General features: G+C 44.0%; 6 protein-coding genes across 6 annotated transcripts; 4 read left to right on the forward strand and 2 right to left on the reverse strand.

The window, feature by feature from the left end:
- Positions 1-2,569: 2,569 nt before the first annotated feature.
- CLUP02_17776 (major facilitator superfamily transporter) lies at positions 2,570-3,331 on the reverse strand (the record flags this gene model as incomplete). Its single annotated transcript, XM_049296680.1, has 3 exons — positions 2,570-2,579; positions 2,910-3,041; positions 3,093-3,331. The coding sequence occupies 3 exons, from the start codon at positions 3,329-3,331 to the stop codon at positions 2,570-2,572; spliced, it is 381 nt and encodes a 126-aa protein (XP_049137904.1).
- A 1,351-nt stretch (positions 3,332-4,682) lies between these two features.
- CLUP02_17777 (TfdA family Taurine catabolism dioxygenase TauD) lies at positions 4,683-6,002 on the forward strand (the record flags this gene model as incomplete). The annotated part of the gene is made up of 3 exons (XM_049296681.1): positions 4,683-5,126; positions 5,199-5,740; positions 5,801-6,002. 3 exons carry the CDS (start codon positions 4,683-4,685, stop codon positions 6,000-6,002), a joined length of 1,188 nt encoding a protein of 395 aa, XP_049137905.1.
- Positions 6,003-6,049: 47 nt separating this feature from the next.
- Positions 6,050-8,014, reverse strand: CLUP02_17778 (cytochrome P450 3A19; the record flags this gene model as incomplete). The annotated part of the gene is made up of 7 exons (XM_049296682.1): positions 6,050-6,650; positions 6,715-6,825; positions 6,880-7,051; positions 7,115-7,513; positions 7,571-7,615; positions 7,701-7,726; positions 7,791-8,014. The coding sequence occupies 7 exons, from the start codon at positions 8,012-8,014 to the stop codon at positions 6,050-6,052; spliced, it is 1,578 nt and encodes a 525-aa protein (XP_049137906.1).
- On the forward strand, positions 7,890-9,026 carry CLUP02_17779 (transferase family protein; the record flags this gene model as incomplete). The annotated part of the gene is made up of 1 exon (XM_049296683.1): positions 7,890-9,026. One exon carries the CDS (start codon positions 7,890-7,892, stop codon positions 9,024-9,026), a length of 1,137 nt encoding a protein of 378 aa, XP_049137907.1.
- A 1,536-nt stretch (positions 9,027-10,562) lies between these two features.
- On the forward strand, positions 10,563-12,427 carry CLUP02_17780 (CorA-like Mg2+ transporter; the record flags this gene model as incomplete). The annotated part of the gene is made up of 2 exons (XM_049296684.1): positions 10,563-11,773; positions 11,848-12,427. 2 exons carry the CDS (start codon positions 10,563-10,565, stop codon positions 12,425-12,427), a joined length of 1,791 nt encoding a protein of 596 aa, XP_049137908.1.
- Positions 12,428-13,183: 756 nt separating this feature from the next.
- CLUP02_17781 (zinc carboxypeptidase) lies at positions 13,184-14,309 on the forward strand (the record flags this gene model as incomplete). The annotated part of the gene is made up of 4 exons (XM_049296685.1): positions 13,184-13,499; positions 13,558-13,787; positions 13,859-13,970; positions 14,035-14,309. 4 exons carry the CDS (start codon positions 13,184-13,186, stop codon positions 14,307-14,309), a joined length of 933 nt encoding a protein of 310 aa, XP_049137909.1.
- Positions 14,310-17,615: the final 3,306 nt, after the last annotated feature.

Genomic DNA, 17,615 nt, shown 5'->3' on the forward strand with positions numbered 1-17,615 from the left:
AAATCTCTTTTATTAGCTTCTTATAGGGTAATATTATAAATCAAAATTATTATTAATACTATTTTATTTTATAAATTTATAAAGAGGTTTATAAAAAAGCGTATTTTATAAGCTTTAGTAATTACGAGTTAACTTACTTTTTTAGTATTACTTATAGGCTCCTTTATATATAAAAATAGAAGTTTTATTTTAATTCTTAGCTCGCTATATTACGTTTTACATACGCATTTAACGTTTATAATTAAGAGAGCGGTTTTATTATTATTATTAAAAAAGTAAATTAAAGTCCCTTTTTAATACTAAATTGCTACTTCGAGGCTCTATAATACGAAAAGTACTTTTTAGTTTTTTTTTAGTTTTTAAAAAAAACTCCCTAAGTTATTTATTATATTTATTAAAAGCTATAAGTATATATTATTATTTATTAAAAAATAGTTCGAAATAGAAATTCTTTTAGTATATATAATACTATAGCTATAAGGCTCTTCTCGAGAGTAGTCCTCTTAAGACTACTATTTTAATATTAAATAATATATATATTTTATACTTAATTTATAATAGAGGTTTAATACGTATACCTCGAGTTTTATATAATAATTAACGAAGAGTATTAGGTTTAAAATAACCTATTTTAAAGTATTAAAAGAGCGCACTATGAGACCTTTTATAAGTACGTTAATATAAATAACGGAATTTTCTATAGCTAATTAATAATATAATACTAGCTAAGCTTTATAAAATATACCTAAAATTTATAAAAAAAGAATAGGATTAGAGGAGTTTATATTCGAAAAAGATTAGATTATTTTTTTAAATAAGCTACTTTTTAATAGTATTCTTATAAAGCGTTCTTTATTATAAAGTATAATTTAAACCGTAGTATTAAAGTACGCTTCTATTTAGTAAAGTTTTTAAGACTATATTAATATAAAATCCTTTAATATAAGCGATATTTTAGAGCTTTAAATTGTAAGTTCCCTTTTTTTTAAATCCGTCTAGGACGCCCTTTATAATACGAGTACTACGTATAGTAATAAATAATATAATAATTCTTAATTTAATATAATTTTTATTACTTAATAATACGTAACTCTCGGGTTTAAATAGGCTCTTATTATTAACTAGATATATTACTTTATAACTATTTATTACTATACTCTAAAAAAAGGGGTAAGTACTATTTATAAAAATACTAAAAATTACGTTTATTTCTAAGTCTTAACTTTTTATAAATATAATAATTACGTAGCCCTTATCTTAGTTTATTAATAAGCTCGCTATAAGTTAATTAAAAGATTTTTTTAAAAACCTAGGTTTCTTAGGGGTTCTATTATTCCTTAGCTAACTAGCTTTTTTAAGCTTATTATAAAATAATTTTTATTTACTTAATTTAATAATAATAAGGACTTTTTTTATATAGCTCCTTAGTATTTATATTAGTAACTTACTAACGTTTTAGCCTATAAGTACTTATTTCAATTCTTAATACGTTATAGAGCGCTATAAATATACGTAATTATAAGAGTATATAACGTTACCCTTATTATTTACGTTATTAATTAAGTTAGAGCGTTTAATAAAAATAAAATAAGCCCCTCTTTAACTTAAAAATTATTTAATATATATATCTTAAGTTATCAAGTTAAATATATATATAATCTCTTTAAGGGTCCTTATATACGTTCTAAAAGTTATTAATTTACTAAAGGTCTTATACGTACCTTAGCCCTATATAGGGTTAAGTCTAAACTTAACTATAATTAAAAAGTTAAGTATAGTAATCTCTTTATTAATTTTTAAAATATTATACGTTTTAGCTCAGAAGTAAATAGATTATTACTCCTTATATTAATATTAGGGGTTAATTCTAGTCCTCGTTTTATTAAGGGCTTATTAATATTCTTTTTAAATTATATTTTTTATTATTAATTCGGGGGGTATAAATTCTTATTTTAAATATTTAATAATTCGCTATATACTAAACTTAGCGCCGTTCTTAGTAGTTTTTTAAAATACGTATTTATATAATATAATATTAACTAATTTTATTAATTACTAAGTAAGGACTTTAATATATATATTGATAATATTACGTTTATAAGCTATAAATTACTTATATTTGGTATCGAGCTCTTATTATTTCTAAATACTCTCGAGTATATAGATCCTTTTTATAAGTATAATATAAGGATAGATTTATTTATATAAAGTAAGTAGTATAGCTAGCTTTATAAAAAGAAACCTAGCTTAGTCCTATAGGTTACTTATATTTAAAAAAGTCAAAAGGTTTATATTAAGAGTTATATTTAAAAGCTATCAATAAAGAATTTCTTAGTTTTTTTAATTATTTTTAAACACTTTATAACGGGCTTAGTAAGCTCGTAGTTCTTTTTTATTACGGGTCGTAACTAATTATTTAAATTTTAAAAGCGAAGTAAGTACTATAAAGGGGTTAAAGAATGCGTTAAAATTTAGAGCGTCTAAGTTAACGTATTTCTAAACCCCGACGCCCTTATTTATAATATAAAGTATATTAAATTATTTAATTTAATTATTATAGCTTATTAATTTAGCTTAAGCTAAAGTAGGTATAAGTAAGTTAGTTATTTTAAAAAAATTATAAAGATCGTATTAATAAGTATATTATTATAATATAAGGTCTTAATTAAAAGCTAAGTTTATAATTATTATAAGTTATAGCATATAGTAATAAGTATATAGAGTATAATAAAAGTAGCTTAACTATTAAAATAGAAATAAATAAAAAGAAAAGGTTTATATATACGATATCTGAGATAGATACGTGATTTAGCACGTAACGGGCACTTTGTAAGGTGCGATTACTATCCCTGTTATGTGACAACTCTTAACACTATTAAATAAAGAGTTCATGTTGGCGTTGAGCTGACCTCGGAATTTCGCCAATGACATATCCAACGGTCCAGCAGGCTTGCATGTAATTGAGCTCGTTACCAAAGAGCTTCATGTCTTCTTTCATGCTAGACACAAAGGCATTGTTGATGTTAATCTGATCAAGGTTCCTGATGAAACATTAGTACAGATAGTGAGCTGTCTAGTAAGAGCCAACTTACTTGATGAAGTATCCCAGACTTGCAAATGTGAGAATTACAGCATCCAGTTTGAACATGAACTTGCGTTCTTCAGGTGACTTGTCTAATGTATCCCAGACATATGACCGCCATGTGAGCTTCGGTTCTTCTTGCACGAGTTCAACAACAGTTGGCTGGACCTCTCGCGCGGCGACGGAAGATGGCGACTTGCTCCGAGGTGAGTCGGCGACCGTAGTCTTTTCGATCTCTGGAACTCCCATACTTGCAGCTTGTTGGTCTCAGAACCAGAAAGACAATGAGTAAGTGATCAGCTGCGCGCCTGCATCGACATAATCAAGAATAATAACGACATTCGATGCAAACGCTAGACTTGATATAGCAGAATATGCGGAATTTTCTTCCATCGCGTTTTCAAGGTTTTCAGGGTTTTTCGGGCCAACACCGGAGCAGACTCGCATGGCCAACTAGGGAAGAACTGGGCATATCGCTGACGAGGTTTCTGGATACGATGGCGTGCTGGACACAGCTGAAGGCACTGTAGGCTCAACGCCGCACAAGCGCGCGTCTGTCATCCTTGGTGCGGACAACATCCGATAGACATCCTGTCATTGACATGCAGATGATTCTCTGAAGATTGATAAAGGCTGCGTGATGGTCGATTATCCGGGACGATCCGGAACCAATTGTTGCCAAATCACTTTAGATAGGTTTCCCTATGACCCTAGGGATCAGGTACTATGAGTGTCGAGCTTGTTCGCTAGCGCACAGATTTATCTAACTGAAATCGCTTATAGACACTCTTGGTATCCCGTCGATCAAAAGCTTCGCACGAAGCTTCTTGCTGGGCAGGTAAAGTAAGTACTTCAGCCAAGAATTGGGTCGGACTTCGGATTGAGGGGCATACGGAGTTAGGAAATCGGAAGCTTACACTCGCACTCTAGCAATTAGTTTCCCCCGCACGAGTCCAGCCCTTCAAACTCGATTTCTTCGGGTGATGATCTCTTAAAGGGGATTGGGCTGATGTTGGTTGACGAGCACACAATCGGGCCCTTGTATCGCGTAACCCCCACTCGAGTGCGCCGCCGTCGCCGATGCGCCCCGGATCCGCTTCCGCGGGGGAGGGTAGGGCGAATCGTCGAGCCAACAACCGGCTGATTAAACCCTCCATCATCTTTGGCTCGATTCCTGCCGTCGAGCTTCTGGAGAGTTTGGATGTTGATCGCGTGCTGACGCCGGATTTTGGTTGGAGAATTTGCTCCCCGAGTTCCGTGGCGCGGTGGTTCGATGTTACGCATCTGGTTCTGGATTCGTCACATTTGATGCAGATGAAGCCATAGATAACCTCTGCTTAAAGCACCATCGACCCCGCGATTATTGGTAATCATGGCATTGATGGTTAACGTGATCAGATGAGGAGGTCCCGTGGAATCGGACATGGGGAAACGCGTCGTATTAGAAGCCGTGATTTACAAGACTTAAAAGGCAGCCTGAGCCCATGCGTTTCAGCTCATACTAAAAGCAGCTGCTAACCAATCTATCATTTGCAAAGACCTGACATCACATCCATTTCCTGAATCGAACCGCATCTCCGCATCTCTCAATAAGATCACAATGGTTCCCGCCCCCATCGACCCATCGATCACCGACGTAGCGGAGCCGCGAAAAGACACCCTCGGGCTCCCCGAGACCACAAAGGCAAGACTAACCAAGGCTGGAGTCGACTTGTCAAACGGGTACCCGTATCGCCCTTCGCGGCCTCTGTATTTGGATGATGCATACAACATCCGCAACAAGGAGAGGGAGTACGTGGACGCCGGCTCAAGGGCCGACAAGTCCAAGAAGAACCTGCTCGGTGCGGCGACGAAAGTCACTAATCTGACGGCTCACATTGGTACGGAGATTGAGGGCCTGCAGCTGAAGGACCTTACACCCGAGCAAAAGGATGAGCTTGCGCTGCTCATTGCTGAGCGCAGTGTTGTGTTCTTCAGGGACCAGGATCTGTCGCCCCAACAGCAGAAAGAGTTGGGAGACTGGTATGGTGAAGTTGAAGTTCATGTAAGTCATGATAACTTTAGTCCGGCTCTATTTGCAGGGGGGGGCATGTGATTGAGCTAAGTGTCTCGATAGCCCCAAGTTCCACAAGTCCCTGGCGTCTTGGGTGTCACAGTAATCTGGCCAGCGTTGATGGCCACCGAGAGAAAAGCAAACTTCCGTAACCCCGGCGGAGCTTCGAAATGGCACACGGATCTAGTCCACGAACGTCAGCCATCCGGTATCACTCACCTGCACAATGATGCCGTCCCGCCCATTGGCGGTGACACCCTTTGGGCCAGCGGATACTCGGCCTACGAGAAGCTCTCGCCTGACTTCCGCAAGATCATCGATGGCAAATATGCCGTCTATCGCTCCGCTCACACGTACCTGGACCGCAACGACCCCGAGGCTGGACCGAAGCACATTGAGCGAGCGCACCCTCTTGTCCGCGTCCATCCTGCGACGGGATGGAAGTCTCTTTACGTGAACCGTCTCTTTACCACTCATATTATCGGTCTCGACAAAGCGGAGAGTGATGTCATCTTGAACTACCTCTTTGATGTGTATGAGAAGAATGTCGATATTCAAGTCCGCTTCAAGTGGACTCCCAACACCAGTGCCCTTTGGGATAACAGGTGCGTACATTCTCAAGGCCGGATGATGGCGCATGACGATGGCTAAGTAACATTCTCTAGAATCACTATCCACAACGCCAGCTGGGACTATGAGGGCAATCACCCTCGTCATGGAACTCGTGTAACATCTCTTGCCGAAAAGCCGTATTTCGACTCTGCAGCACTAAGCCGACGTGAGGCGTTGGGCTTACTGGGTCCGGATGAGAAGGAGGAACTTGGTATTGATGGAACTATCAAGGGACTGAAGGACTTCTCTCTATAGGTTAAATTTGACAACATCTTAATACCACCAAGCTTTTTGTGGAACTCTTAGTGTGCCATTTTCCTCACCAAGACATGATAGTCATGCCAGACATAATCATTCCCTGCATCCCTCTCCCACACGAAAGTATCCTTGTTAGCCATTTCTAGATCAAACGAAAATGCTACTTTGGCTACTGTCAGACGGATGGACTGCAAAGCCATCTCGCGACCAATGCATACCCGGGGTCCAACGAGGAACGGCCGGTAGCTGGTCCGAACATCGTGCTCAAAGATGGTGCCCGGACCATTGTCAAGCCAACGATCAGGCCTAAACTTGTCAGCGAGAGCCCAATACTCGGGCTTACGCTGAATAGTCCAAATATCAGCAGAGACATTGACACCTTTGGGAATGTACAGTCCATCAATCATAGCTCCAGGTGAGATGCGATGAGAGCCACGACCGTTGATCGGTGGCGTGAGACGGAGCGTTTCTTGGATGCAGGCATTCGAATATGGGAGTCGGAGAACACTCTGAGCCGTGATGTCAGAGATTGAGGAATATGCTTCTCGGACTTCTCCCTGAACCCGCTGGTAGTGGTCTGGGTCCCGCAACACGTGGTAAAAGACTGCTGATAGAGTTGTAGCGGAAGTATCGTAACCAACCATGCTGTTTCCAGTTAGAATCGGGGACGACAGGGTGATGAGACGACAGGAAATGAGGGGAAACTTACGCGAATAAGGCCGAATTACTCAACATCTCCGGCTGAGTCAATCCGGCAGATTCTTTGGCGGATAAGATGGCGGTCAAAAAGTCTTTGCGCCCTCCTTGGCGCTCGATGCAGCTATAATTGTGTGAGTTTAAGTTCATGTCGTAGAATGGACTTCGACTAGCTCACCCTCTGAGTTGATTCATCAGAAGGAAATTTTTGGGGACGCGGAAAATGTGTGGAACTATCATGACCGGTAGCTTTGCGAGCCCACCGAAGATGGGCGTTTCTGTCAGAAATTGAAAGAGTTCTAGGAGTGGCGCTCCTTTCCCATAAGTGTATTTCATTTTTTCGTACGTGCCTACCAAGATGATCAGCTTGATGACAGCAAAGGGCGTGCATGTCGTCCCTACTTAGTACTTACTCATTTGATCATGGAGGAGCGGCTCTCCGAAAGACAAGTCTCCAACGATGCTCCAAATCATCTTTCCAACATGATCACTGATACTCACAATCTTGCCCTCATGAAGTTTTGAACCTAGAGACTCGACGGCCCGAGTCACGTGGTGCTGAACGATATCTTCCTGCTCCATCAACGCCTTGGCTGTGAAGGCTGGCTGTAATGCGGTACGCAGTCTCTTGTGTGCAGTTCGATCGGTGGTGGTCAAAAGATTTGGAGCTGCCCAAATGAGTTTGGCCAGCAGAGATTCAATAGTCCCCTGCTTCGTAAAGTGACCACCGTCGGGGCCAGGGTTGTGAATAGTCTTGAGCGCATCTTCTGTGGCAAACGAAAGTTCGTTGGGGCCGATACGAACGACAGGTCCTGGGGGCACAACGATTAGCAGAGCTCAGAAAGCTATGCATAAACCTGCTGAATTACCGTATTCGGCGTGCACCTTTTCGATGTCGTTATTGAGTCGATGTCCTGATACGGACCGAATCAGCCAGATCTAAAACCGTCGTTAACATGAGGCAGTGGAAGGTAGCGAGATACAACTTTGCGTGCATACCGGAGATATTGACGCGATGAATGGTCCTTTCACATGTGCAATGAGATGAAGATAGTAGTTGTAAAGAGCCAAGATGATTGGACTTGCTACGCCCTAGAAGTAATGTAAGTCGTCATTGGAACTTCGCTGAAGCTGGACAGGATCATTCTGCCTACGAAGAGGCCAAGGTAGAGAGCCAGTGTTCCCCATATGGCAGGATTTGAGTTATCTGCTTTCGATGATGAGCTCGTTCTAGCTGCCCCATTCGTGCCAGACTTGACGGGCGGTGCCGACGTCTTCTTGGCGCAAGCGAACTTCGTCAATGGGGGATGCATTCTTGCGACGGGATTCCACCATTCCGCTAGCGACGCGACCGGTATGGTTATGGCGATGCGTGCGTGGTCGGAACACTGCAGAAACCTCGCGCATCCGGATACCAACGTGTGCAGCTGGCTGGCTCCGGAGAGCTTCAATCGCACCCTTCTGGAGCGGCTGTGGAGTAAGACGCCTGCCAAGGCTGTTGCCAAGATCCCGTGCGATACTTGGGGCTTTCTCGGCTTTCAGCCGCCAGATGCGGAGGAGGAAACGGCTACTGCTGCGGCCCCACCTGCGGCCCCGCTCCGGACCATGGAGTCTAGCATTTTCTACATCTCTCCGGACAACTTCAACAAATTGAAGAAGGATGTTTCAGATGACTCTCATGACGGGACGGGACTGTCGGCCAATGACGCACTCTTAGCGCTTTTCTGGCGCGCTCTCATGAAAGCGCGATACAAAGCGGCCATCGCATCCGGCCAGCCAGCGCCGGCGGACGAAATTTCATACTTGGAATCTCCCGTCGACGGCCGCACGGATTTCGACCCAGAGCTTCCGTCGTCGTATGCTGGGAATCTCGTTATTTTCAACAAAGTTCCGATGCGGGTGGCCGAGCTCGCGTCGCCGTCTACGAGCTTGCGCGATGTCGCTCTGCAAATTCGGGCACAGGCGGCCAAGGTGAATCCAGGGCTTGTGAAGGACGCGTTCACCCTCACGCGCGAAGTTCCGGACTACACGAAGCTGAAGCTTGCATTCACCCGACTCGATGGATTCGATGTCATGATCACGTCAGTGTTGCTGCTGCCGTTGGATAAGATCAACTTTGGCGACTACGTGTTCAGCAATGATGGCAAGCCGGAGTCGCTGCGACCCTTGATGGATGCCTTCAATGCGAATTTTAGGCTTTGCATGGTGTTGCCGATGAAGAGTCATGGAGGTATCGAGCTGCTTATTAGCTTATTCGCTGACGAGATGGAGCAGCTGCTCGCAGACGAGGAGTTTGCAATGTATGCTGCATTTTGCTGTCATTAGGTAGCCATAGTCTGTCACTCAGTAGAACAAATTCAATACCCTAAACAAGTTGGCTATCTACATTAACATCTGTGTCTGTTGTCTGTTCAAATTCCTCACCTTCGTCGCCTCCCCTGAATGACGGTATGCAGCGCTTCGCGTCGGGTGTCCAGCATTGACCACTGAAGACAGCCCAGTACCTGAGCCTATTCAGTAGCGTGATGATGCGTGAGAGTTCGAGTCCCTGTCAAGCAGCACGTGTCTCAACAAGACCAAGCTCGGCAACACCTTATTCGGAGTCGATACAGAAAAGATGTCACCGTCCGTGTGGTTCACTGCTTCAGACCCAGAGGTACCGAGGAATAAACTTAGCAAGCCTTATTATGAGGGGCGATGAGTCGTAGTCTCCCGGCAGCTATCAGTCCGGCCTCCAGCTAGACACCAATCGTCGTCTTACTGCAGAATCGGTCGCGTGTTCCCACCCACCAGTCTGGGTGTGTCAGTCAAATCTAAGTTCTAGATCCCTTGTCCTAATAACAGACCGCTCATTCAGATCCCCGCGAGCGCGACGTGCGGAATATGGTGCCCAGACGTGCTTGCGCGACAGCTCACTGATGTGCATCAGCACCTGATCACGGGGTGCATTGGTAGCGCGGCCGTTGCTCCTGCAAAAGAATAGAGAATGTTCCATGCGACAATTTCTACTCAACGCTCCCGGGGGCCGAAGCGCCCGCTCGTGGCCCAATCCAGTATGAGGCATTTGATGTCTGTTCCCAATCGAGCTTGGGAGGTTTGGGGCTGTGTGGCGCGAAGGCCTGCGTCAAAAACTTTGGACGAGTTCTACGTCGCATGCGAGAGCGGCTATGACGGCAACAGATTAATTGCTGTTCATATTTATCGCGAAGAATGCAAGATTCTTTCGAGACTTGCGGCTTTTGAGAATGCATGATATCAGCTTTCGGGGTCTTCAGATAGATAAGGTAGTTCGTCCGGCAGTGAAAGCTGGACATTAATACCGCAGAGGAAAAAGAGGCCGCCCCATGGGGAAAGTTTTGTTAAGACTCCGCCTGCGTGAGGCGGTGCCCATGATGTCGCTCTAGAACCTGTCTCCTCGGTTGGGCGACGGGCATTCCCTTAGTTTCTCTACCTAAAGTAGCCGAGTAGTCTCAAAAACCTTCATATTACCCGTCCTTGTCCTCATCCCATTCTCAAACACGAATCGTCATTGAAACGGTATCTTTGGTGGCTTTTCCATTCTCCGACCCTCAAGAGCGACCAACATCGTCACAGCACAGCACTCATCACGGAAGTTTTCCTCAAACTGTTGGAATGGTCACCGCTTCCGCCAGATCTCACGACCACAAGTCAGTTCGGTCACCTCATTACTCTGATCCAAACATCTGCCAGGATATGGCAAAGCGTACGAAGGAGCGATACCTGCGAGCACACCACTCGAACGTGCGGTAAAGGAACACATTGGACAAGATCTAGACCCTCGACTTGGCACTAGTACCTCTTCGGCCTTCAATCGCATCAAAGAAGAGAGAACATAACGTCATGTCGCAGAAGGAAGACGACAAGTCCATCCGGGGACTCGAAGAAGCGACCCTGTTGAGTCCCAACGGAGGCTGTCGGGATGTGGAAAGCATCTCGAGTCCTCGAGGAAGAGAACCCGAACGAGGGACGACCCGTGACGTAGCCAACATCGCCATGTTCGAATCCCCAACTATGCGGCCCCTGAGCAGACGTCCCACCATCGAGTCGAGGCGCACGACGTCGCCGCCCAACTCCGTCAAGGCATTTGCCAATGCGCGCCGCAGAGGACAGGATGTCGAAGCGCACGATCTGAGAGCCTCTTCGCGCAGACCTCAGGCCGAGGTTGAGAGTAGCAATGACTATGGCCTCCGGGTATCTCAACACTATCCCAATAGCATCAGTCGTAGCTTCCACAGCCGCAAGGCTCTTGATCGCGGTGCTCACGAAACCTCTTCGCCAGTGCCGAAGCCCAAGTCATCTCCCGAGGCCGAGGACACCAAGCTCGACAACGTCCAAAAAGATGGGCTCCACATCGACTTTGACTATTTGGAGACATTGATTGACGCTGAGAGTCGTGACCAGTTTGGCAGTTCCGACTTTGTCAATCTTCCGGATAGTTCCATCCCTACCGCTACGCGCATGTTTACCTCCGATGGAGACTTCATCGATGTTGCATCCCAAGCAGCTTCCATCGCGGGAGAGAAGGAGGCGACAGCACCCCAGCAACCGCTTCCGAGGGCCAGCCAGCACATTGAACAAAGCCGCTTCAACTACTTCTCTTCAGCCTTGGAGTCAACCATCCATGCGGCGGAATTCGGCGACCTCGTCCTCCCAGGCGAGAGCATCAGGTCCTTATTCGAGATGCCCGAGGCAGAGGCCGATGGTGTCTGGTGGCTTAACATGAACAACCCGACTGGCAGCGAGGTCTGGACGATTTGCAAAGCCTTTGGGATCCACCCACTTACCATCGAAGATATCATCCACCAAGAGAGTCGCGAAAAGATCGAACTCTTTCCGCTGTACTACTTCGCCTGCTTCAGGTCGTTCATCGTCGTCGAGGAAGATAATGAAAAAGACTATCATCCGTTCAACGTTTATGCGGTAGTCTTCAGGGAGGGAATACTCAGCTTCAGCTTCACTGCAAACTCGCATGCATCGAGGGTTCGATTCCGGATTTCGCAATTGAAGGAGCAAGTTTCTCTCAGCAGTGACTGGATCTGCTACGCGTTGATGTAAGTCGAAGCCGCCTCTGTTGTCCCTCGAGGAGGCCGCTTCTTGTAATGAACCTCATCTGACACCAGTGCAGCGATGACATTGTGGACTCTTTTGGACCAGCGATCAACGAGATCGAACGCGAGGCCGATGCGATCGAAGACCAGGTGTTCATCACTCGTGTAGATGATAACCAAGCCTTTCTTCGGAAGATCGGATACACCAGAAAGAACGTGATGAGTCTCATGCGCCTGCTCGGCGGGAAGGCAGACGTGCTTCGTGCTTTCACTAAGAGATGCACTGAAGATTTCGATGTCACGCCACACATGGACATTGCCCTTTACCTTGGCGATATCCAAGATCACGCGGTAACGATGATGCACAGCCTTGTCCACTTCGACACCATGCTCTCGCGATCGCACAGCAACTACCTGGCGCAGCTCTCGATTGACAACATCGATATGGGTAACCGGACGAACGACTTCTTGAGTCGGGTGACGGTCATCGCCACTGTTATTGTTCCTCTCAATGTTGTGTGTGGTCTTTTCGGCATGAACGTCAAGGTCCCTTGGAAGGATACTGACAACCTTAACGCGTTCTTTGGAATCCTGGGCAGCATAACTGCTTTCGCTCTGCTGTCTCTTCTTGTTGCTCGACGTTTTAAATACCTCTGAGAATGATGTCGAGTAATTAGATCTATTTCTTTTCTTAAAATACGTATACTCCATAACGTTGCGACAACAAATTCAATTGATTTCACGAACTACACGTGCAAGCAGTCTGCTTACTTCCATCAGGCCTCTTTATGGTCTACTCATGTGAAGTCCACGAAATTACCTTTCTGCCACCGGCCTGGAATCTTGTGGTAAAGCGAGATAAATTGGAAGGTACTTGTAACATGTTCGTTGTCAGCATGTCTCGAAGAAAGAGTATTGGTTGGCACCCGCCGTCTCTTGCATGTCGCTGTTTACTTACTCGCGTACTATGGTGCCACCTTCTTGCTCATGTTCAACTTCCGTCCAACTTATCTCGGCGGCAATCGCAACTACGATACTTAAACGTGCCTCCCTAGTCGCGCGTGGTTTCCCATACCAAGACGCCTTGCAACTTCTTCATCCGGGAAGGCGCTGTGCCAAGCCTTGAGATCTTCCGCCTTGGCAGCTGTCGATGTCACACCAGTTCAATACGTCCTTCCCCAGTCAGACTATCACCTCCCCTTTTGATGTTGCCATGCCATTGTTTTGCGAGGCATATTCCAGTCTGCTAGAAGAGGGGAAGCTGCAGGTGTTTAAGCGACCTTCACGAGCCGCTCATGGTTCTTGCTTTTCGAACTTATAAATGAGGCTCTCAGCTTCGCATGCTTCGTCAAGATTCGATTCGTCGACGTCAAGCCTCTCATTGCCTCATCACTATTTGCACATTATTTCACCATGAAGGCGTCGCTCATCTCAGCTGTTGCCCTGGTTCCTGCGGCTCTGGGCGCGACTGTTCCCCGATCTGCGAAGGTCGACTATACTGGCTTCAAGGGTCTTCGCATCACTCTCCCCGAGGGCTCCGAGAACTTGGCCGACCAGATTAACGAGTTAGCTGCGACGATCTTGAACCCCGGCGCCAAGGAACAGCTCGATGTCGTCGTATCTCCCGACAATGTCGACGCCATCAGCCAGCTGGCTGTAAACACCACGATCCTCCTCGAGGACGTCGGTGCTGCTTTTGCGGATGAAGATATGGCAACGGTTTATGCTGGTGAGTCTATGGATCATTACCACGAACTGATCTCACCTCATACTCATCGATCCATCAGTCCCCAGCGAAACCTGGTTCACTTCTTATCACAGCTATGCCGACCACTTGACTTTCTTGAGAGACCTCCAGAGCAGCTTTCCCGGCCAATCTGAAATCACTACCGCGGGCTCATCTTTCCAAGGCCGAGCGCTCACCGGCATTCATATCTGGGGAAGCGGCGGCAAAGGGTCCAAGCCGGCTGTTGTTCTCCACGGCACCGTTCACGCTCGTGAGTGGATTAGCACGATGGTGAGTAATAACCACAACATCCACAAGTATTCACTGCAATCTGAGTCATTCTAATCAACACATCATGTCAGACTACAGAGTATGTGGCTTGGCAACTTTTGACAAAGTACGCAACAGACTCTGCCATCAAGGCCGTGGTTGATAAGTTTGACTGGTACATCACTCCTGTGGTGAACCCAGATGGTGCGCGCCCCTGCAGAACCTCGCCTGAAAACGAAGAGCAAACTCATTCTTACCATTCTTCCAGGCTTTGTTTACACTCAGTCCACTGACCGTCTCTGGCGCAAAAATCGCCAGACCAACACCGGCAGTTCCTGCATCGGCCGCGACCCCAACCGTAACTGGCCGTATAAGTGGGAGCTGACCGGAGGTGCTTCGACAAGCCCCTGCGCCGAGACTTACAAGGGGGCTGCCGCCGCCGATACCCCAGAAATCAAGGGTCTTAAGGCGCAGATCGACTCTTTGTGTCACGAGTTATGGCACGCAGCAATGGGCATACGGAGTGTGGTAAAAGTGGCTTAACTATCAAAGTAGAAATAGACAAAAGGAGAAGGTCTATATATACGATATCTAAGATAGACACGTGATTTAGTACGTAACGGGCACTTTATAAGGTGCGATTACTATCCCTATTACGTAACACACCCCCCAATTGCTACCGCTAGGGAGCTATTATACCTAAAATAGAATCTCTAAATACCCTCACAAAGGCCTAATTTAGTCGAATATAAATAAAGGAAAATTAAGCACAAGGGATACGCGTCTTTTAAACCGCGTTTATTATAAATATATCCCTTTATTTAAAATAAATAGAATCCTAACCCGGAATAGTGCGTATTCTACTACTTCCGGTATATAAATTACTAAGGGCGAGGCTACTTAGCCGCCTTGCGTATATCTAAATTCTCGCGGTATTACCTAGCTATTATTTTTCTTCCTCTTTTTAACTTCTTATAATTACTATAAGTACCCCCGTTTACTACGCGCGCGCGCGCCTATACTATTAAATCGTTTACTAATTTTATTCTAAATATAAATATCTAATATATTTAGAAATAATAATAAGTTTCGCGCAATTTCTATAATACTTCTTATATATATATTGTGCGGTTTACTAAGAATTTAAATAGGTAATAATACTAACGAGCCCCTCCGGGTCGTTACCCCCCCCTACGACCTCCTACCTACCTACTAAGGCCCGGCTACCGAGCTCTCCCTCCCTAGCTAGGAAAATATCGAGGCTACTAGTCGAGATACCGAGGACTCTATTAAGTTCGAGGCTCTCCTTAGCGGCCGTAATAAGGGCGATAATAAAGTAAATAGTAGTAGTAAGAGCTCTAACGGGCTTTTACCTATCCCCCCCTCGGAGTTTAAGAGTAAGAATAAGACTAGTTCGGATAATAAGCCCTCTAAGAAGGGTATATCGTATACTTATTATCTTAAGAGTTTATGTTTAATATTATTCTAAGGTTTAAAAAACGCAAGGCTAGCTCTTTTTAAAAGGGCAGTAAGAAGTAAAAGAGAACGCCGAGAGGCTAAGGTACCCCCCGCGGTAAGTATAGTTTTTTTTATTATTCTAGGCCTATTTAACGTATACTTAGTCCTTAAGAAGCTTAAGGGAGAGGCTCCTAAGGAACGGGAGATTTAGTACCTACCTTATTTTAAAGTAGCCCTCTGGTATACTAATACTAAGGATAGTAGTCGTTATTTTATAAAAAGTAGTAGCTAGTATGCGCGCTACTTTAACGGCCGTTCGGCTAAAGGGTATATTGATATACCGGTTATCTTACGGCCGATAGCCTAGGCCCTTACCGAGGCTATTATAAGTAGCGCTCCCTTTTTTATAAGTATATTATCCTTTTTTATCGTTAAGAAGCGGACTTCTAACTATAGTTTTAGTAGGATATTACTAAGCTCCGTAATATCGTCCGCTAGATATATAATAACTAGAGAATATATAAAAACTATATTGGCTTTTATATAGAGGACTTCCTCGACGCGCGCCCCCGGTCCTCTTTTATACTTATTATAGTCGTTTATAACTAACCTCTTATTGCGCCGCCCGCTTTTATACCCTAGGTTATTAACCTAACGGTCGTTCCGGCTCTTATGCCCCCCGCTACCCCCGCTATTCTTAGCTTTATAAACTTCGAGGCGCATAAGACGCGTTTCTTAGCGTACGTATTAACCCTTTTCCTTAATAACGCTATGCTCTTAGCAATCGCGTACTTCGTAAACTAAGAGTTTAAATAGTAAGTATAAGCCCGGGTCTTATTTCTATATGCGTATACCCTACGGGGTAAAGTTATTTTATTTATTTTAGGCCTCCGGGCCGCACTCTAGGTTCTATTTATCGTCTGCCTTCGGGCATTGAGTTTTTCTAGGCGTGGCCCAAATTGATTATTTTTAACTATTTTAGCTATTTATAATAGTTTCTCGTGTATTATAAAAGTTAAGAAGTGTACAGAAATATTCGAACTTAGCTCGTAAAAGGTTTTTAATAAGTCTATCTATTAGTATATTTTCTATTAATATATAAGTAACCTCGAAGCTACCTCTAGCGTGCTCTTATCTTAGCTATATATTTTATATATCGATATAGCAAAATCGAGTAGCTATTCTTTCTCCTTCCCCTACGACAAGTCAAATTGTTTACTAATTATCATAGTTAACTAACTATACTTCTCCTAGGTTAAGGGCAATGTCCTTAAAAAGGCGCTTTAGAGCTATAATCTCTTTTACGGTTTCTTTAAAATAAAAAAGCTTAGCTTCGGTAGTTAACGTCGTAACCGTTACTTAGCGTACTAATTTTTATTAAATTGGGCCGCTAAAAAGGAATATTATATATCCTTAAGATAATCGTCGTATTACCTCGTTATTTACGAAGCTAGTATCTCTAGCTAGAAATAATAATTACGCACTCGGTATACTACCGTAGTAGAGTATAAGATATCTCGTTATATAGAAATATCGGATATAGTAATTAATTATTTTAATATAGGTTGCGCTTAGGTTAGTTAAGAACCGTGATAATTACGAGTAAGTAAAGGCGACGTCTAGTTTAATTATAATAGCTATATAAAGTATACTCCCGACCTTCTCTTAGTAGCTCTTTATTTCCTCCTTTATTACCTACCCCTCGTTTAGTTTAAACTCTTCTTAAGGAAGAGGGGTAGCTAAATATAGTAAATCTATAAGGTCGAAGCGCTTAGTAACTCGCTTAATATATACGTCGTAAATAAGGTAAACCTTGCGAGTAGTACGGTCTTATAAAATCCGCACTCCGAGGAAGTAATTAATCGGTCCATTCTCCTTAAGGTTAATATATTCTTTTATACCGTCGACGATCCCCTGAGCCGCCTTTCGGTCGTCTCGATAGTACAGAACAATAAAGTCATCGACGTAGAACACTAGTATTACCTTCCTATTTGCGGTTTAGTAGATATAAATCTCCTCGTAGCTATATATTATGTTTATACTACGGAGTATAGAGGTAAAAGTTTAGAACTAGAGAATTAGCGAGTCTCAGAGGCTATATAGAGCGCGTTAGAGTTTACTTACTTTGCTAGTGACCTTATATCCCTCCAGGAGTTTAATAATCACTAGCTTCTCGCTCTTAAGAAGCGCGTTAAGGAATGCGTTAATAGTATTATACTAGTCTACCTTAAGGTCGAATTAGGTAACTATTACTATTACAAGCCTAAAGGCCTTTGCGGCGAGCGTCGAAGCGTACGTATTTTATAAGGGGTTAAGTAGTTATATATCCCCCCTTATATATATACGTACTTTTACCTCGCTAACCTCGTTATCGACGTCGTACTTATAAGT

The sequence above is a fragment of the Colletotrichum lupini genome, chromosome 10 (genome assembly GCF_023278565.1).
Source record: "Colletotrichum lupini chromosome 10, complete sequence".
Classification (NCBI taxonomy): Eukaryota; Fungi; Ascomycota; class Sordariomycetes; order Glomerellales; family Glomerellaceae; genus Colletotrichum; species Colletotrichum lupini.